This window comes from Rhinolophus hipposideros, assembly GCF_964194185.1.
Source record: "Rhinolophus hipposideros genome assembly, chromosome: 21".
Taxonomy (NCBI): domain Eukaryota; kingdom Metazoa; phylum Chordata; class Mammalia; order Chiroptera; family Rhinolophidae; genus Rhinolophus; species Rhinolophus hipposideros.
Window position 1 is genome coordinate 6,559,140 of NC_138067.1, and position 22,185 is coordinate 6,581,324.

The following is a 22,185-nucleotide window of genomic DNA, read 5'->3' on the forward strand; positions in this document are numbered from 1 at the left end:
TTGTTGGGGTGGGGCCATCCTGGGTGCTGCAAATGCTTAGCAGCACCTCTGGCTTCTACCCAGTAGATGCCAGGAGCCTCCCTACCCCCACCAGGTTGTCACAACCACATGGAATCCAGACACTGACAAGGGTCTCCTGGGGGGCAAAATGTCCCTCGTTTGAGAACTACTTTATTAGACAAATATAATGGAAATCATCTTGGGGGAGGGGAGGATCTAAAGTCTGTGTCCTGTCTGCATAAATAGAAAACGTGTATATAAACAAAATTCAAATTGTGATAAGTACTGTGAAGAAAATAAATAGGTTATACAAAAAAAAACACAAACAGTTTTGTGGGAGCGTGACTACCTTTGATTGGGTCGGTAGTAAAGCTCTCTCAGAGATGACATTTGAGCTGATATCTAAAGAATGAGGAAGAACCAACCACCCAACAAGGGGAAAGTATGTCCCAGGCAGAGGGAACAGCATGTGCAAAGTTTGGGGAGGGAGGGAGCTTGGCATGCTTGAGAAACGGAGAGGAGGTTAATACAGATGAGAGTGGGTACGCAAGGTGAGGAATGAAATGTAACGGGATTGCAGAGATGGGAGTGGGCCAGATCATGCGTAGGAAGGAAATCACTAGATGCTTTCTACTGAGCTGAGGTGTAAAGGGGAGTAGAAGCTAACAAAGCCAGAAAAGAGGAAATAGCATCCCAGGCAGAGCAAAAGAACATGCGCAAAGGCCCAGGGCATAAGGACATTATGGACCAGGAAAGCAGATCCAGTGTTACTGGGTCGGGAAGAGCAAGGCTGCCTATGACGCCAGAGAGGCAAATAACCATCAGAAAGCGACACGTAGTAGTTCGTTCTCGGAAGTCTGGATTTTGGTCAGTGTAGGATGCCTGCCATCAAGAGTTGAAAGGCTTGGTATATATCTAGTGGGGTTATTCATTACAATAAATATTAACTGATCATACCTCACAGGAAACCCATCTAAATCAATTGTGGACAATCTGATTAATGAGAAATAAATACAAATACAAATATAATATAGCCCAACATCTCAACCTGTGTTTTTTTAAGAGTACCCAAGGATTAGTTTTTACAATCAGGGAAGGGCACGGAATGGGAAGGATGGACTTCTAAAGGGAAGCGCCATGCCTTCTCTTTGCCAGCATGTACCCATCACCAAAGCGGAATAGCTTGTGGACGTCTTGGTGGGAGGAGTGTTCAGCTTCTGTCTCTACCTGGTGAAAGAGCCTGTTTGTCTTTTTTTAAAAAAAAAAAACAAAACAGGAAACCAAGGAATGGATATTTCTGGTAGTGGTCCTTCATTGCCTTAAATTGCTTTAAACTATCATTGAAGCTATTATTGAACATTAATCATTTGAGTGTACTGTGAAGATCCGCATCGCTTTATATTAATAAAGAAAACTTTAGATCACCAGAATAAATGAAAAACTGGGGTCACCCGTGATCAATGGAGGTCAAATAAATATCAAGGGGAAAAAAAAGAATACCATTAGAGCCGTGTACATGTGAGGCCCTGCCTGAGGCTCTGATTTAAAACGTACAAAAGAGACAGAGGTGTGAAGGACTTCTTAGGCCCAAACTGAGACTTCCTCCTTGACTTAATCAAGATGGAAAAAGAACTGAAAGGTGAGAAATGCCCTTACTGTGTGAATTGCTGTAGTACAGGACCACGCCCACACTCTATATAGATACAGTGGGGCCTTGGGGGGTGGGAAGGAGAATGGATAGAGTTTGGTCTTATTTCCTAAGCCAAGAAAACTCAATCTCCTGTATATATTTTAAGTATGTTTCACTCACTCTTTCAGGCCAGCTTCTCCATGGCCTCCTCTCGGAGGGTGAACGAGCCCCCTCTCTCTTCCACCCCTGGCGTTGATCTTTGAGCTGCCTACTTAGAAGTTCATAATTACACATCCTCTGTACCGTGGTGTGGTGGTGTTTCTTTTGCAAATACTAGCCTAGAAGCTTTCAAATTGATTTATTATTTTAAATATCACCCATTATCTTTCGCTCTTACCTATTTTTCTCATTATAATAGCGCTTACTTCCATCTGGGCTGATTTGTATCATAAAATTAAAAAAAAAAATCTAACATACAAATGGGTTTAATGTACCTTCCACCTACTTTTACAAATAAACATTCTCTATCACAATCCAATGTTAGGTTTTCATAATAGAAGATTATATCTAATTAAGGAACAACTAACCCAAACGTAGTAAAGAGTGTGACTAAGTACATTTCCACTGTGCTGTTTTTTAATCGATACTTCTTGAGAAATGGAGTAATTAAACAATTATCAGTAATAAAAATTGCTTTATTTAATAAATACCAGAGAACTACAAATATGAAATTCAGGCCAATAATTTTATGCTCAATTATTAAGTATGTTCAATAGCAATGTTCAGATTTTATTTCCAAATTAACAACAATCAATAGTTATGCCTAACCACTATATTCTAAACCCCAATAGACCTTGAAACAAATGTTGTTATGCCAAATGCATACCAATGATAATTACAGACCTACATACCACAAACTTTAACTTCATCAAAATATCTGCACCGAAATAGATAATTTTTACTTAATAACTACTCTCAGGGGTATAATCAAACATACCTACATGTGAACGTTTTGTGAAAAACAGTTTTCCCCAAAAGTTAATTAATAGTTTCTTAACAAAATAAAATTTTCAAGACTTTATAATGAAACACTTAATGGTATTTTACTCATATACCCTGTAACTCCTTTGTTCTATCAAGAAGTCAGCTCCATGCTTATTTTATTCAGTCCTAAATTAAAAATTTAAAGAGGACTTCCATTTTTACTGCTGTTTATACTTTAAACTCCCACTCCTCCATTTTTATTTAGTAGTCAAAGTATGCTCTTAATAACAAATATCCTTTCACTGTCCTTTCATTTATTCACATACTTAACAAATAAAATATTAATTGAAAGCCTAGTGTATTCCACCCCAGACTGTTCCAGACCGGCGAGAGAGAGACAGGCTAGGGGAGAGGATAAACCATTAAACAAGCAAAAGAGACCATTTCAAAGGCTACCAAGTGCTGTGAACAAGAGGGAACGGGGCAATGTTAAGATAAAGCTCATCCCTCTGAAGAAATGTGTGAGTTACCATGCCAGCTTTATTCGGGAATTTAAGTGATGTAAAATGGCGTCTCTACAGTCCTAGAACCACTGGCAAGTACTTACTGGTAATACTAGTGTAATAGGTAACTACTTACAGAATATACATGTTGAAAACAAGATCCAGGGGGGGAAAAAAATCACAGCATGATTTTCTAATAACACTTTGCCTTGTATGCTATAAATAAATCAAGCAAGTAATTACGCGTCGGTGGCACTTCACAATAGCTAATCAGGTTTAGTAGAAGTTTGGAACACACCTCTACTTTAATAGATGACCCTAAAGTTAACAACCTGAAAGACAACACTTATAGGATCAGGGTCAGTAGGTGTTTACAGGCCACGAATAAAGAATAGTTCTTTTAAGTTATGTATGGTACAAGGCTATTTGCTCTACAAAGAAAGGCAGCTCGTAAAAATGTCCATGGCTTGGGCATGTAGGGCACACAGTTATCAAGGTATAGTAACAGCTAAATTCAAGTTGACTTTTGATGATAAGCATCTTTAAAGCAATAATCAGACTGTGAATTTTTGTAGTACATGGAAGAGGTGATGGTAATCAAGAAATGACTTTATAAATAGGATAAGCAGTCTCTAATTATTAGGAACAATACATAGCACATAGTAGGTGCTCAGGTAATATTTGCTGAAAGTCAATACACTTTGAATTTTATAATTTGGACTTTGAACAGATAGGTCCCAGTCCATTCAGACTGAGGTTTCTGTTTACATAAGGCATGCTTTTTCAATTGTTAACTTACAATAACAATAGTTTTTGGCCATAACATGACCAAAGATAAGTATTACTGAAGTAATACTTCAATGTGTGTGAGAAGTTGTTAGTTCCCGCCCAACGGCTAATGGTAATCATACTAGGGAATTCAGCTCTGCAGACTCTATTGACAAGGGCAATGAACAAGTTCATAACAATAATAAGGGCTTGTTTTAATAGAACGTTCCATGCATTAAACACATTAATGACCCATGAAATAACTGTTTTATCTGCAACACATTAAGCAACATTACGAAAGCAATGCATTAATTGAAAGTCTGCTATTTCTCTTAATACAAGATTTTAAAAAGTATAAAAATGGGATGCCAGTCATTTTGTAAGAACAAAAATAATTCAACTTCAAAATTAGAGCCATACCAAGCAATTGTATGGAAAATAAAAACTTCTAACATAAGCCTGGTAATTTTAGATGTATTATTTTTACATAGTCCCATTTTTTTTTTTCTGGTTAAAAAATGCTATCTGCCTAGATGATGACTTAGGAATCTTAGGAGTATTTTAATACCTTGTAATTTTCTTCTCTGCATGCTTATTTTCTATGGGACTTTTTTCTCTTTTTTTCTTAACAAGTACTGAGACTACCATACCCAAACATACCTCTCTTACTTCCATCTTTTTCAATTTTCTAATACTATGTTTGATATTACTAGAGGACCAATGTAGCATTTTCTATAAATATGTGCTATCACAATTAAATCCAAAGTATATCAAACAGAAAATGTCAGTCCTCTAAACACGAACTATAATGTATGAAGAAAAAGTATGTGAATTATCAGTGTGTTTTATAAATTCTCTTTTGGGGGGCATACAAAATATCAGACTAGAGACAATTATTTTACTGTCTGTTTCTTGGCTATCAAAGGGAATTTTGAAATTCATCAAAGCTAACCTTCTGTTATGTACAACAGGCTAAGCTGAAAAGAATGTTAACAAGTTCAATTTTCATTCAATCAGCACTACTGCTCTCTGAAATGTTTCATTGCAGGAAAGAAATAAAAATAATCTATATGGTAATTATGAGGATGAATCCCCCAGTAACTTTCAGCTACATGAAAGGTCAGTTCTATTCAAGATATTTTATCAGTCCCCTGCACATACTCCTGTCCTGTCATTTTAAATCTGAACAGCATTTTATTTTCCCATTTACAGCTACCTACAGAATTAAGTACTTAAGCCAAATAAGAAAAAAAAAAAAAAAGAAAAGAAATGTTGAATGCTGGCAAAGGCTATAATAGCATAGAGATAAATCGTTCAGCTGCTCTCTCTCAAGCCTCTAGGGCTGCAGATTTTTCTTCTCCTGGTGCACTGTGGGTATTCAAAACTTGTTCAACATGATTTCATTTCATTTCAGGCACTGCCTGAGAAAACTAAATTACAGAATCAATCATACAGAAGGTCAGAGTGAGACTTCATTACAAGTATTGCATGCTTGCATGAATATCTTTCATTTATGACTGACCCAATATGTCACAATAGCTGTCTAGTAAAAATAATCCACTTTCTGAAATTGATGTACCACTAATGTCAATGCTACTTGGGCAGATTATAGAGAGGTGTTAAAAAAAAAACACACCTTTTGGTGCGCTCAATGTAGATTTTTCGGATTGCAGTCTTTTGTAGATTAAAATAATTTCCAGATGATCATGTACACTGACAATAAGGCTTCGAGGTAAGGAATTTTGAACCAATTTCTATTTGCCAACCAACCGCACACTGCTTTAAAAGACACGTACCCACAACAAGCAACTCAAGGTGGTTCTTTGAAGTCACAAATGCACCCACTTTCAATTTTTCAACAATTCGCTTTTGTATACTAGAGCATTATTTGCATATTTGGAAATGTGAATGCTAATCATTGGGCTCGTTTTTTAATCCCTTTTGGTTCCTGCTTTTTTGTTTTTAAATATAAGGGCATAAATGTAAGGAAGATAAACATGTCGCGCTGGTCACCAACAGAAATGCTGCTAATCAGTAATGTGACAAACTGTCACTCTTTCGAAAGGAAAACCAATGAAGCTCCGAAGAAAAGCTGGTTCAATACAACATAAACAAGCTGGCTTTTTTTCTTATATGATAGTCTTAATTCGCCATAGCCATCCTTAACAGACAGTCATATGCTTTTGGATACTAAAACTTCTCACTTGCATAAAGTATAAAACAGCCATGCAAACTAGGAAGCCGAATGCATGATGTATAAAGTATTATTTATTATTTTTCTGGTGACCTTCCTGAGGGAAATCTCCCAGGAGCTGCCGAGGAACATTACGATGTAGCCAGCCAACTCAGTCCCCACAGGGAGATATAGAAGAACCTTGACATAACCTATTTTTAACCATGCCTCTGGCGATTCTGAATTCAAGTTTATAGGTGAACATGTCAGGTAGTACATAGAACAAAGCCAACGACACATTGTATTCATCATAATTCTGTCCTAGTACATTTTATTTTTTCCAACATTTGTGATTTAAAATCCCATGACATTTCTTCAAGGTGAAATTCTACTAGAATTTTCAACAAGCTTAGTTTGTTTCAAGCCAAAACAAATATCATTCAGGTTCAGCAAAACTTCAGAAAGGCATCAATAAATGGGATGAGGTCCATGTAAATACCACAACAACAGTCTGCACTTAGCTAAAGTACTTATACTTTTAAAAATCAATGAAATAATTCAACTGCTTTAGTGATTAGCAATACATTATAAAAGCAGCATTAAAAATTGAGTCCTCTCTCCCAACGCCAGTCCGTGAAAGCATTGTTCCTTAAGTGTATGTGAATATCATAATTATTTTATGATTCCATCTTTAGTTCTTTCCAATATAGTAAATTCAATTGACCATGAAATGAAATTTCATAGTCAAAATGCCTCCTTTACACTTTTTTATAGCAGCAATAACAGTTTTATAGCTTTAAGGCAAGGTAATTCATCAGATGTTTAATTTAAAGGCAGATTCTTATATTATTAATAAATATTTACCAATTTAATAAAGTACACATTTTAGCATGCATTATATGGTCTTTTAACTATTTCCACAACTTTAATGAGCCTCGCTGAGTATCTATGAAAAATGGTGAACCCTGGCAAACTCCCTTGGTGACTAAACACCCTCTTTATTTTTATTGTTTTCCAGGCACAACATTGCAAGCCTGATTGTAGAGCAACAAGACAGAACCCTCCTCTCCAGTGTCAAAGGGACAAAAATGTAAGACAGTCCACAGGAAACAATTATTTGTGATGGTGGGGAACGTTTATGAATACTTAATGACCCTTTCCCGACTGTTGGCTGCATTCCTTACCTACAAAAAAGTAAAAATAAAAACCCTGATATTCAGCTCAAATACAAAAGATCACAGGCAAAGAGAATGATGTTTCCGCAATCCTATTTGGGAAAGTGATCTTATATTTCAGAGAGCACACAGAATCTCTGCACGCTAATCCACTACATATTTTGCAATCGTCTGTTGTTACCCTGGGAAATTGACAATGAAACCAGTAAACATCACTGGTGTGGTCCTAATATGCAGAGAAATATGTAAACAAGCAATAGGATTTATTTATTTTTTTATACCAACACATCTGTTTTATTTTATCAGGGTTAAAAAAAAAAGCCCTATAAACTATTAATCTTGTTTTAAAACATCTGCTTAGTACCTCACCTAGGTAAACGCAAATCCTTTATATACAATGGGAAGAAAAAAAAAAAACAGAACAAAACCATCCCAGCAGAAGAGTTTAAAATACTTAAGTAGATTTACTCTGGTGATTGCTGACTATAATTGCACACTAAGAAAAATAGAACCAAAATTATTGCATTAGTAATCTTGGCTCTCTGGAGTCCCTTAGTCGATGTTTACAACAATAAATAAGACAATTAGGTATATTTCACACAATCACCCACTCTATATTTTCCTCTGCTGGTTATAAGCAATTATTCGTTTTTCCTTTCTCTGTATCACAGTTTGATATTTCATTTGAGGTAGGAACAGATTATGTATCATAAACATTACGTTATAATCCAACAAATGCAAAAGACCTACACACCTGATAAGGGCTCCCATTTCTAAAATCTCATCTGGGCAAACTTTCAACTCAAGGACACTACACTTCCTTGTTAAATCAAAGGCAAGGGAAGAATGGCTAGTTCCAAACCAATGAATCAGACTCCTTAAAAATCATTTCAAATCAGGAAGGTCTTCCTGGATTATCCTATTTCATGTGACTGTCAACCAACCCAACACTCTCTTGTCCAATATCAGGGGGCGACCAGGGGGCGACCTGGGTTCACAGGGCACTGGAAAGAACAACCACATGTCCACAGGTAGACAGGCATGAGCGTGTTTCAGAACTCGGACTCTCAGACCTTTACCGTCAGAAGTGCAAAGGATAAAGAAAACTTTCAAGCAATCAGTTTGCTGCCTACCATATGCAACCCACTGCTATGGAGCACGCCATCTTGTTCCACGAGATTCCTTGAGATTGTAATGGAAGGAAGATCCAGGCTCTGAGGGGGGAACTGGGGTGTGAATTCACTTCCCTGGGAAGGCACCGGATCGCTGAGGCCTTGGAAGGGTAGAAGTACATCCGGCATGCCCAGGGCGGGGTCTGACTCCGGAGGAGGCGTGATGGGGGGTATTTCAAACTCTTCATCCCCGAGGCTTGGTGTATGGAATGTCTGCTAAAAGGAAACAAAATACAGATATCTTCATATTCTGTTTCTATATCTTATTTCTCCCTGGAGGGAAAAAGAAAGATTTTGCATGAAACCACTACATAGCGAGGCCAAATATTTATTTCTCAAAGGAAAACATCTTAAACACAGATTTCCATATATAAAGTTTTGCTGATCATTCTGATTAAAGATTTAAGTCTCATTATCATATGGTTTTAATGGAGTATCAGTATTAACAGTTTTTTAATGCGTACTTAATTAGCAACATCTGTCTTTGTGGTTCGTTGGCGCATTGGTGACATGAGATTTGGCTCCATAACAAACTGCCACTTTATTGATATGTTAGTGAAACAGCTCAAACCGCTCACGTTATGCACATGCTTCATGAAATGCTGGCGATTTTGTGGTGCACACACGCGACATTAATCCAGAAGTGAGCACTGCACATATTTACTTTCTGTCACAACATATAAAACAAGTCATATTAAATTTGTGGCTTGCTTTTTAAATTTCCTTATTGGTGTATTCCCAAGTACAATGAATGCTTCTGTGGAAAGTGTTACTGTTTGTAATACAACATTTTACATAAGGCCTAATATCACAGCAAGACATTAAAAGGTTCCAGTGCTTTTATTTAAACTATAAGGAGAGTGATTTTTCTTTGATATGATTTTAATATTTATCAGAATACTGTCTGCCACTCTTCAACTTTGAAAGACTATCTATAGAACGAGCATAGAGATACACTGATATAAACTGATTCCACTCATGTTCCCTTATGAGTTATTTCTCAAGACCTAAGAGTAAATAACGCACTGCTTTCTTCACTGCTACTTAGATTCTTAAAGACAGTGTTTTAAAATATAGCCTTTTGATGTAAATCAGGGCTGCCTTCTTCAACCCCACTATCCATTTGTCTTAAACTAGATTTTTTTTTTGGGGGGGGGCGGGGGGTGAAGGGTGTTGAGGCCAAGGATATTCTCTTTGGTAGGGTGAAGGGGTTGGGGGCCACTCAGATATTTTTTCATTCCTAGCTCAGAGGTTCAAAGTTATAGTTCACTGATTACTAATAATATTTTTTGAAGAATGAATTGGTAAGATAATTTGAATCTGCTATAATTGGTTAGGATAACTAATTTAGAGCTCAAAATCATCCTTCAAACTATTAATTGATGATATAATTTAACAACCACTTGAGAGAAAAGAGAAACAAACTGAAGGGAAAAAAAAGAAAGCAACATTTCTTGCATACATAACCTGTCAACTGCTATTTTTATCTGACCAAAAATAAAGAGGTCACCAACTCTGGGAGTCCAAGCTATGGGACTCAAGATGACTGAGTATCTTGAGGGTCTTAGCAGATTGAATATACGCAAAACGTTACAGCACATTTGAAAGCTATAATGAAATATTAGATTTTCTGACATATTTATTCTAATAACGACCCCTCAAAAGATATGGATTTCTTACAATGGTACCCCGAGTTCTCAAACACAAAGGGATGAATTGGCTGCAAACATGGTTGGCTAATGAACATAACCCTATGGCTGCATTTGCCGTTATTTTGGCACTAATGTGGTCTAGTAACAGATGCAACTGTAATTTGTGACTCATTTGCTACCCCATTACTGCTTAATGAAATCTAACATATCACATTAACAATACGGGTAAACACTCATTCTTGATATGTGGCATTTGGCTGTTTTCATTACCACTGTAATTAACACTTGAAATATTATTTCAATAAATATTTAAAGTACTTTAAAAATGGTCAGGGTAATCATGACACAGACAGAAAACACAAAGCAAATGTGTGAATTTCAAACTCAGAGTATCCTCATCCCCGTAGTGTTATCTATCGTGCAATATCTGTGTGAAGGGAATTGGTTTCAGGCACAATTTCGACTTTACGGCATCGAACCTAAACTCTTCCTGAATTAGTTTGCACTCATTAAAATGTTAAAAAACCAAATAAATTTAATTTTAATGCAGTGACTGGGAAATTAGGCACATGCTATAATGTAGTACATTAACATACTTGGGCTTTATTTTTCGTTCCAGAAAAGATGTACAGTGAAATCATTACACAAGGTTACCTCTTAAACTCTTAACAAAAACACATCTTATGCTAGACAGTCAAAATTAAGGAGGTTTTCATTTTTATTTTTGTTAAGGAATAGAGGAGACATCTTACATATAATAAGTCCCTATGGTATAATTTTTTAGAAGATTTAATTTTAGGTTAGAATTTCGTATATTATTATATCAGAACCTGATAAAACAATACAAATGTATTACAATATATAACCAAAGGAATGCTAAAATCTTAAACCACTTTCAAAGAGCGATAATATGTTAAAGACCAACTTAAACATTTCTTAGAGAAAAAAGTAACCAAAACACTGGTTATCTGAGATTATAAAAATAAACATGTATGGCATCAACGACAACAAAAATATTGACTTTTGCACACTATGCCATATGACCATCAGATTAATCATTTAGAGTTTCTACGATTACTTCTTACAGATATTGACTTTTCAGTGTTTACCCTGAACATGTTAAAGTAGTATGTACATGGTTAAATACCATCTGTACTGCAATGTTCAAAACATTTGTTCCTTTTGATAAAAATGCAAATCTAGAGAACTGTTGTATCAACATATAACAGCCAATGTCTGACACGGTGAATTATCACAGCTGGAATTAAATTGTCTCTGAGCAGCTGCTGGCAGTAGAGCTTTCATCAATGTTTGATTCAAATGTAGGGAAAAAAATCCTACAGAATAAAACATCATGTTGTCCGTACAGATGGGGTTTGTGTTCATTATCACAAACAACACAGCAGCCAGTGCCAAACAGTTTTCCCTTATCGAGGCTGTCTTGGTTAGAGAGAGGATGGTCACTGTAAAAATGATTCATCCACGACCACCACCCTTCATTCTGGGTTCCCCATTTTTTCTAAAAATTTCTCAAAGTTAATTTCTTTCATACCACTTGCTTCCGTATACCAAGATCATGCAGGAAGCCAGTATGATTTTCATTCTCTGGGGTCAAGCTAGCTACTTCGGTTTCCTGTATTTGAATGTATTTGGAAAATGAAGACTTTTTATTACAAGAACGGCCAAGAGGAAATGTTCCATTTGGACCAATTTCACTTCTGTTTGTTCTTGTTTTAAAATCTTAAATCTCACACAGTCTTACCATTTTTAGGAGACCATTTTTTGATCTAATCAAGATTGAGGTTTTTCTGGCGGGCAGGCCAATGAGACGTAAGTCAGTAAGTACGGAATTCAGTAAAAACAGCAGCAAGAAGGTGTTTGTTCCATTTGCACTGGTAAACTAGACAAACACAGAGCCCACGTGGTGCTGCCTTTATAAACATTCCATCACCCAGATTTCCTGGCTATGACCAGATCTCGGAGAATGTCCATTCACTCATTCATTCAACACTAATTGAGCACCTACTATGTGCAAGGCATTCTACTAGGCTGTGGGGATCTAACAAAAAACAACACTCCTTTTACATCACTCCCACTGAAGACCCGAGAAACTATGTAATATTGCTCTGCCACTTTTGTTTCCCAAACATGGCAACCTAATGAAATTATTCCCCAGAGCTATTTGAAGCTGAAATATTTTCTATTAAGTCACTTCCATCTTACTTTCCAAGATAGCCACTTACCTGCTTGGATAGCAATATAGTTTGGATAGATAGAATTGATATACTTTCTTATATATTTACTTTTGTTTGTATATATATTTCTTTTCATCAAGGGATGTGTGCAAATTACTAACGTTCATAAACAGCCTATGGACAAGTGATAAAGATGTATCAAGTTATTTTCTTTTCCAATGGGTTTTTGTTCTCATTTCTCCTCCAAAGTCGTTACCTTGTGCCGCATGAGAGATAAATTTGATACTCTGCTTTTCCCGACAAGCCTTTTAAATGATCTAAATAACACATGGAACATGAGCAGACACCTCAAGACAGACACCTACCTCGCTGGCTGCAAAGAAAGCGTTGTTTGCCTCAGCCATATTCATGTAGTTATTATTATTTCCAAACTGAAAGAAAACAGATTGTTTTAGGTTAATATGCAGCATGATAAAGAGTTTTGGTGGTTTACTAAATACTTGATGGGATGTGGAAAGAATGCTGGTGTTGAGATAAAAAGAGTGGTTTTACTCAGACCAAATGTGAACTGTGACAGAGGTTTCCAAGCACCATGCTAGCCTACACTGTCGGCTGGTGCCCTGAGAAAAATAAAGCACAAAGTTAAGCTACCTTGATAATTCTAGAAAATGGTGTTGTTTCTCATCAAGACTAATAGCAAAGGGAGACAATCACAAACATTTGGCCAATTGGTCACTAGTGGGTGTTGTTTATTGAACTGGCATTTGTCAGAGGTTAGAAGAAAAAGAGTTTCCCCCCAAAATCACCTTGACACATTTTTAGAGCACGCTGGGATCTCATAGCTTACTTTTCAAGAACAGATGTCACAAGTATAGGTAGGTTAAAATGTGAATTAAAGGGAATAGAATGCAATTCCCAGGACTCAAATTCTATTTTCTGGTGAATGGGGTGTGGCATGAATATAAATAAATAAGACTAAAGAATATTTTTTAAATCTCCAGAGTTTCAAATGATATCTATATCCATCAGAGCTGTTGAAAATAGTGATATTTAATCTCTCAATGTAACATTAAGTGCAAAGAGGTTTAAAAAATAAGCGAGATCCTATGAACACAGCAATTTTTATTTAATTCCCTAACACAATAGCCCATTCATGCTATCACAAATAAGACTGTATCAGCATTTCAGACATAAGCTCTTTACTTCTGGAGACCTGTTATCAAAATGTAAAACTTGGATTTGGGCAGAAATGTATTTTCAGTTTCGGATGGTATAAGTAGGAACGTTTTGTTGCTTTAAACATTCAGTTATCCGTCTGGCAATATGAAAAGGCTCTGTGAACATAACGATCTGGGGCTATATTATTTTCATGATTTTTAAAATGGTAAAAGAATGCCCTCCTTTTTATAAAGTGTATGATTTCCTTCCTTTAATGCATCAAATAACACCTAGGTTTGGTCTCCAACAGGTGAAATGTATATATCCATTCGCTAATATAAAAAGAGCTAGTAATTATTTCAAGTACAAGGCACAATTTTCCCAAGGAGATACGTACAACTATAGGCTAGAATGTAGATACAGACACATTGATATGGAAGACCCATGTAAATCCTCTCAGTAAACCCGCCAACACTTTTCCGGGGGGCTCTGAGCCCTGTAGGACTCCTGCAGGATTGACATGCTACACGTTATCATGTCAAGGATCCAAGAAATAAGCAGGATTTATACGAAAGACTCTAATGGTTCCAGAGAGCTGCTGTGGTCCACAGAAGGAAAATCCCACCGTGCAAAGCGACACCTCAATACACAACCACACAATGAGCCCTCAGATTCATTTGGATAAATATCTTTATAAGGATTTCTGAAAGATGTATTTGTTAGCGCTTAAGAAAGACCTTTATCTGGTTTCTCTGAAGGCATGTGATATCAAAAGCAAGTGGTGATGGTTTCACAAACGTATACTTATCTCCAAACTATCAAGTTGTGTACATTAAGCACGTACAGTTCTTTCTATGTCCATCATACCTCAATAAAGTGGTTTAAAAATCATTTTAAAACTTAAAGAAAAAACACGTAAGCAGGTGCACATGCACACACATGGGAAAACATACACAAACGTATTTTCCCCATGTTTCTACAATGTTAAATATATGCAAGAAAAAGTATAGGTGTCTGTCTTGGAATTTTTGATGAATTAATGATCCTAGAATTAAAATCTCAGACCTCCATTCCGAATGCTCTTTATAAATATTTATGAGAACTTGGGTCACGATGTGTGTTTCATGCACCAGTCCTGGCTCCCCAAACCATCCGACAGCCTGTATCACAACTTTAACGTTATTTAAATGCAGGTTTTGTTGGGGAATTAGAAATCCATTTAAGGCAAACAGCTCATTATCACAGAGTATTTTTTTTTAAAGATTAAACTCACTTATTATCTAATAGCACCTAAAACAACAAAGAAAAATAAAATGGCTATTAAACTAAGGGCCTAAACAATTCAAAAAACAAATTAAGCTTAGAGTGAAATAGGAACTGGGTTAGAAATCCTCTTCTGAACAGTTAGCATGCGAATGTAATTACTGAAGAAACTACAGCTAATCAGCTGTGAATTGTATCCATTAATTAGTATTTGCCCTGGAGAAATGAGAAAAATCAGTAACACTGGCACTGCGAGGATGAGCCACACCACAGCGGCACAGCGTTTCATCAGGCAGGTGGCTCCAGTGGTCCACGTAATTTGAAAAGCTCTCACCTGAAGTCCTGAGTAGGCATCGCAAAGCACTCCTTGCCGATTTTTTGTATCTACCTAAGGTCTTAATTAATGGCTTTTAATTTGGAAACACTTGACGAACAGACAGGAACAGTTATAAATCAGTTCAATGAGAAGCAAAGGTTTCTATTCTGTTTTAGGTAAAATATCTCCTCTACAAAGATGGCTTCAAGTGTTGACGTTTGCAGGCAACCGTCTCCCTCCTGCACAGGTGGCCGGGCCCCTGGTTTAAGGCAGGAGGGCAGTCACATAAAATACAGGACGCCCAGTTAAATCTGACTATCAAGTAAACAACTTTTTTTTTTTTTTAGCATAAGTATATCCCATGCCCTATTTCGGATATACTTATACAAAAAAAGAAAGAAAGAAAGAAAAGTATTCTTTATTTATCTGTGATTCAAATTTCATTGGGCGTTGCGTATTTTTATTTGATAAATCTGGCCACACTACTGTGGTGGTTATCCTGATCCAGATGAAAGAGTTGCCACTTTCCATTTGATGTACCTTGTCTAGGAATGCTAGCTTTTTAAATTTTATTGTACTTACTTTAAAATCTGACCTATGCATCCTATTTTACTTGTGTGTGTAAGAACAGATCTAATTCTGAGAGAAAAAGGGATCCTTTGGGGGTAGGTCTCTAATATAATGACCTCAGAACAATTAACTTTAACCGAATTGTGTACAATTAAATTTACTTTATGTTCTAAGAGACAGTGACATTGGTAAACACATTATATTACCAAAAAAAAAAAAAACAACACAAAAACCCTTGGTCCTCGAGGTCCACAAGGGAAGAAGCCTTTGCTGGGTTCCGCACTGTCTCCCCCAGAACTAACAATGCCTGGCGTATCATAAGCAGGAGGGAGAGAGAAATCCCATTTTAACCGCAGTGTTTCATAATCACCCATCCTAACTGGAGTAATTTTATCACCTACGTTTTTATGAGAGTTATGATGACGATGATGTTTATTCAGTGAAGCCCTCTACATACATTAACTTTCTAAAGTGTGACTGAATGTAATTTATTTTCCCAACAACCAGCTATATAAACATAATTATAATACTATCCCCATTTTATAGATTAACAGACTGACGCTTCTAAAGGTCAAGCTACTTGCCCCAAATCAGATACAAACATGGACGTCTAATGTCTCTCCTGCTTCACAATCTTTATCATGTATATTCCAATAGCCACAAAAACTCGAATATTTCACTCAGTGATCAATGCAATTTTTATAACTTTATGTTTATCAATCTTAATGCAAAGCTAGAATTTCCCAGAGGGTATCTCAAGGTACCGAGGTCTAGTGAAGTGCTACTCAAGGAAACGGCTCCACAACCCAGTAAGTTTATCAAAGGCTGCCCACGAATGCCCTCTCTGAGCAGTCACAATGACTGCTGCAAAGTTAAAGGCTCTGAGAAGTCCTGCAGTGCATTCTTCAGCAAATATTTATGTGCCTACTATGTGCAAGGCATTATGCTAGACACTGGAGACAAAAGAGTGAAACAGATGACAAGGTTGCTACTTAGATGGAGCTTACATTTTTCTTTAAGTGTAAGACAGCAACATACTCCCCACCACACACCCCGCAAGGAAAAATTGCTGTGGAATACTTCCTTTTGTTTCTCCCACAACTTTGGGAAACTTCATACCAAACTCTTTATTGACAATATTCTTTTCCCTGCATCCTTGTAAAAGCTGGTAACCTAATTTTGTACCATGGTGAAGTTTAGGCATTTTCTGAATCAGTTAAATAAGAATTTCTAAATTATGCATTCTAAGTCACCTTAACTCGGCCTATTTCCAAACTCTCTAGCTGGTAACTCTTCCACTAATGTTCCTTCAAATACTATCTAGTCAACCATACAAGGTTCTTTTATGCAATTTGAAGAGTCAAAACAAAATTTTTCAAATAAACTAAATGAAGATCAGGTGAAACAAAGAGTCAACTATCCTGAAGAGCATAGAAAAACATTATGAAAGAAATAGGACAATTCCAACTGTTCTAAAGACCATATACATATATGGGGACATGGTCAGAGAGAGACAGGGCTATTTATGAGGTGCACTGATGGTGATCGGTCCTTTCCACTTTGATAGGCTCTAACAGATGCGATGCTTAAAGATATAATCCCAAGAGATAGCATTATCAGGCAGACTGAAATTACTCTGTGTGGCAAACTTCTGTGTCTTAATAATTTCACAAAAGAACATCTTCACTGCATTTGGAGGTAGATTTACTTTGGCTACTTGATGAGTAATTATAGCTTTGGCAAATACAATTTATGAAGGACATCAATTAAAAAGCAGTGCAGGATTAAAAAAAAAATTATTAAAGACCATCGTGTCTGTGGCCTGTCTAACTGTGTGAAGTGCCAAAGCAAATTAATGGAGATTGTTAAGTCCAGCTCGTCCAGCAAAAGGCTTGGAAGAAAGTGGAACAGCACAGACAATAACCCATCTGTAATCACAAGACGAATACTTCAGCTTCATGAGTCCACCAAACATCATTTTCACTGAAATTATTTTGACACCCATGTGAAGAATTGTATAGGCTTCCGATAAAGCAGCATTAACTACAGGGTATCAAACAGCTAAATGGCATAAATGTAATCCTTAAAAAAAAAAAAAAAAGAAGATAATCTTTCGAATTCTCTTCTCTTTTTTCCCCATTAGATTTGTTAGCAGACACCATCCAATTTGATGCCTCAGTAAGGACATCTGTCAAGTTGCTTACATAAATGAACTGTGCCATCATGGACCGGGTGTGCCAAGCACGGTCACGTGACGGAGACGATGGCACTGCAGAGTTCACACACTCTCAAAGGCTCTGGGAACAGCCTCGTGGAAAAGAACTTACCCGAGATGATCAAGTTTTAATCATTGTCAGCAGTGGTAATCCGTTCCAAGGTGTAAGGCCCAAAAGAGTGAACATAAGCCCAATATGCCATATGATAATAATACTGATTATCAGGGTGGGTCTGTGAGTTAGTGAATAAAGACAGTCTATGCCAGAGTTAGCAGTTCAGCCATAGTCTGGACACAAAAAACTGCCAACAATGGACTCTGTGGTATAATTAGCAGAACACAACACACACACAAATTTTGCTAATTATGTGTATACAATGATATAGGGAGAATTACACACACACATGCAATTATATACATACACATATATACATAGGCACGCATGCATAACAGATTCAAATACAAGATTTAAAAAAAAAAAAATAAACCTTCCAAAATATTATTTGCCTTCCCACATGCTAAGAACTCCTAGATAATTATTCTGTGAGCACCAGACTCATATACAACTGCCCACAGCACTTTCCCTTGAGTGTCAGGGAGGCAACTCAGTCATAGGAGCAAAACTAAGCTCATCATCTCCCCCAAACCCGCCGGAGTCACAGCCTTCCTGTTCCCCAGCTCCTCTGATGGGGAACTCACTCGGTTCCGCTGACTCAGGCCAAAACTCATGCTTGGATCCACTTTTTCTCTCTCCCTTCCTCCATCAAATCATCAGGAGGCTGTTAGCTCACCTTTCCAATTATACCCAAAGCTGACCACTTGTCACCACCTTCACTGGACTCACCCAGGACCAAGGCCTGCATCTCCTGCTGGATTGCTGCTGCAGGCTCCCAGCAAGTCACAGCTCCACCACGCTCCCCACACCATAATCGATTTTCAGCACAGAGCCAAAGCGATCCTTTGAAAATCTACATCAGATCACATCGCTCCTGCTCAGAGCTTTCCAACGGCTTCCTATTCACTCAGGGAACAAGCCCAAATCCTTGCAATGGCTCTGTTTTTTCTGACTCTTGGCCAACATTCTCCCTCCTGCTCATGTTACTCTAACCTGCTGGCCTCCTAACTATTCTTCGAATACCCCAGACACATCCCCACCTCAGGACATCTGCACTAGCTGTTTCCTGTGCCCGGACTGTCGTCCCTCCAAATGTCCCTGTGGCTTGCTCACTCCCTTCCTTTTGAGTCTTTCCTCAACTGTCACCTTCTGACAACCCCATAAAATTTCTTTGCAGCCCTCCGACACCTTGAATACTTCCTCTCCCTCTTCCCCTACTCAATTTTTTCCACAACATTTTCCAACATAACATTTGTCTTTCTCCCCTACCCCACCCACAAACTAGAATGTACATTGAATGAAGATAAAAACATGCTGTCTGTTGTTTACACTGATGTCCCAGTGTCAAAAAAGAGTGTTTAATAAATAGTAACGTTCAGTAACTCTCCACTGAATGAACAAATGAATTAAATTTCAAATGTGAAATGATGGTATGCAGAATTGTCCTCCAAATCAAGCAGGACAAAGTATAAGCACTTGAAATTCAAGTGAAAAGGAGAAACCAAGCATTCATCACCTTGGGTCCCTCCACAAACCACACCTATGGGGGAAAAATGGTAACAGGAAGAGTAATACATTCTAATAAAATTAATATTTTAAAGCTAGAGATACTTAGCTTTAAAAAAATGCTTTATTCTAGAAAATGCACTAACTCTTTTATAGAAAAGAGAGAGGCCTACACAGGCAGGGCTGGGGTATTCAGGGTGGGGGCCTTACGTGGTTGAAAACAAGCTTCTCGATGAACTCCGATTCGGGCCTGCAGGCAAAGAGCTGAGAGAAGAGAACACCAACAACCTCACATCAATGGGGCAAGAATTCGAGTATTACATTTCACAACTGTGTTTCTTTTGTCTAACTTAAAATATTCTGTCTTTAAAATTGTTTTGCTTTTTAGTCTAGGCCAGAGCTTCTCAGAGTATAGCGCTGAGAACACTACACTTCTCAGAATAACCAGATGCCCACTAAAAATGCAGATTACCCGATTCCCATCCTGGATTTACTAAGTCAGAATCTCTAGGCAGGAGGGCCGAAAAATCTGTATGTTTTTAACCAGCTTCTCAGGAACTCTAAAACACACTAATATTTGAAAAGTAGTAGCCTAGTTCATTTCAGACTAATGTGTTGGAAAACTTTTTAAAACTTCAACCTCTCCATATACCTGATGATGATCTGGCTGAAGGCTGAGGTAGCACCAGGTGCCATAGGAAAACGTGACTGCTCATTTGTGAGGTGACCGTCAGGCCCCTGTCCTCCCCTCACGACCAGGAGGGAGGACGGGACCGTCCTAAGCTGGACCACGTAGTTCCACTGTTAGATTTTTCAACAAGTTCTGTGGACCCACAGAAGGAACAACAATGCCTAAACATATGGATTCTACCCAAACAGGGAGGCCTTTGGATTTTCATGATCTGGACACATTCAAGTCTGTGAATTGCATAACCATCTGGACTAGTCAGAAGTGGCAAGAAAAAAAAAAAAAACCAACTGCACTTGTTTAATATCAGAAAACAAATATAAGTAGAGGAGAGGACTGAGCTTCCCAAATCAGGTTTTCTTTTCAGCAAAAAATGGAGCCAACTTTGGGTTTGGCCCAGCCACCAAGCATGACCAGTGTTCTGAGAACGGGGAGAGGAAGTCCTGGTTTTCCTTAAACACACACACTGAAGAGGCCAATGGTAACACACATGCTGTGAAGTGGTCACACCTTCTGTCTAATTCCGGTTTAGCTCCCCCCTCCCAGCCAAAAGCCTTCCTGGCACTTCAGTGAGTAATTATTAGATGCTAATTAATAGAATATATTGGGGGGATATATCTCCCTTCCTGAAGACAACAAGAAATAGTGGTGGAAGATATGATTATTGCTTTTAAGAGATGACAACTCAATCAGGGTGATGGGGCACAAACATTTATCAACCTAAGGGCCAAGTCAGTGAGTAACATGCACACATGGTCTGCACGTTTAGGAGAAGGAATCAAAAGGAATGGCCATTCTAAGTAACAAGTCTTGAACCAAGGAAGAAGGCAGGAGGAGCAGACATCCCAGGCAGGACTAAGTATGCACAGGCTTTGCTCACAGAACAGAGAGCAATGTGACTACAGGAGAGGGAGCCAGGTGTCGAGAGAAGGGAGGTAAGCTGGGAGAAGGGTAGGTAGCCAGGCTCCTGAGTGACCTGAAGTCCAATCTGAATATTTTGAAATGCACTCAATGGGAAGGTCCTTGAGGGATTTTGTTGGAGGGATGAGGGAGAGAGGGAGAGGGAGAGAGAGAGGGAAGAGAGGGAAGAGAGAGAGAGAGAGAGACAGAGAGAGAGAGACAGAGAGAGAGAGACAGAGAGAGAGAAATGCACACTTGAGCACATTGATAGTCTGAGGTGTACAAGGTCAGTATTGAAAAGACTGGAAGCAAAGAGACCAGTTAAGAACACGTCAAGGCTGGCCCAAGGTTGCAGGTGTCTAGATGGGGCAGAGGCAACAGTAGGAAGAGAGAAATACAGAGAGGAATTCATCACGAGTCAAACTAAACTGGCTTTGAACTCCAATCTCACCAAACTGGTTGTGGATGGTAGCCAAGTTACCTCACTTGCCTAAAGGACAAGTTCCAGTTCCACCTGAGCTACTGGCTAGCCATATAATTGTGCACGAGCTGTTCACCTCTCTGCTTCAGTTCCCCCATCCAGAACACGGGGATAAGAAGAGCATTTGCCTCATCCTGGGGGTTTTGAGGACTAAATGGGTTAGTGCATAGAAAGCCACCATTTCTATCTGCCCCAATGGCCAAGGTAACATTTCCAAGTGAGTCTTGTAGAAAGCAAAACAGACCAAGCCTATCCTTTTTATAAACTGCTGTGGCTTACATGACAGCATAGGAGAGTTTTACTACTTAAAGAACTCTGATGGCTTCCCAATGATATTTATGCATAGAGTAAAACCCAAACTCCTGTCCATGAGCTACAAGTTCCCACGGGATCTGGCTGCCGGTTCCTAATCCAAGTCCCTCCTAAGGGGGCTGTCCTCACCCGCTAAGCTGCAGGCACACAGCTGCGGCTATTTCGCATTCCCTTCTCTGTGCCATGGCACCCACTGTCCTTCCTGCCTGGACCACTCTGCCCTCCATCCTTCGTTTATGTAGGTCTCTACTTTCCACGTCCTCCTCAGAGAGGCCTCCCAGATCATCTAGCTCACTTGACAGGCACACTCCACTCTCAGTCTTTTGTCCGTTTCCCTGCTTTATATTCCTACAGAGGACTTGTCACTGTCCAACTTCACTGCATTTAGCTGTCTATCCCTTTACTGTCT

The 22,185-nt window shown here is 38.2% G+C and overlaps 1 protein-coding gene across 4 annotated transcripts in view; it reads right to left on the reverse strand.

The window, feature by feature from the left end:
• Positions 1-22,185, reverse strand: part of TOX3 (TOX high mobility group box family member 3) — a 101,970-nt gene that overhangs the window by 16,587 nt on the left and 63,198 nt on the right. For 2 of the 4 annotated variants that reach the window (XM_081030970.1, XM_081030972.1), the window contains exons 2-3: positions 12,618-12,683; positions 8,367-8,618 (exon numbers count right to left, since the gene is read on the reverse strand). In XM_081030970.1, coding sequence (XP_080887096.1) covers positions 8,367-8,618; positions 12,618-12,683 — 318 coding nt within the window. Of the gene's footprint in view, positions 1-8,366; positions 8,622-12,617; positions 12,684-22,185 lie in introns of all 4 variants that reach the window. The other 2 variants (XM_081030969.1, XM_081030971.1) reach the window with 1 other exon arrangement.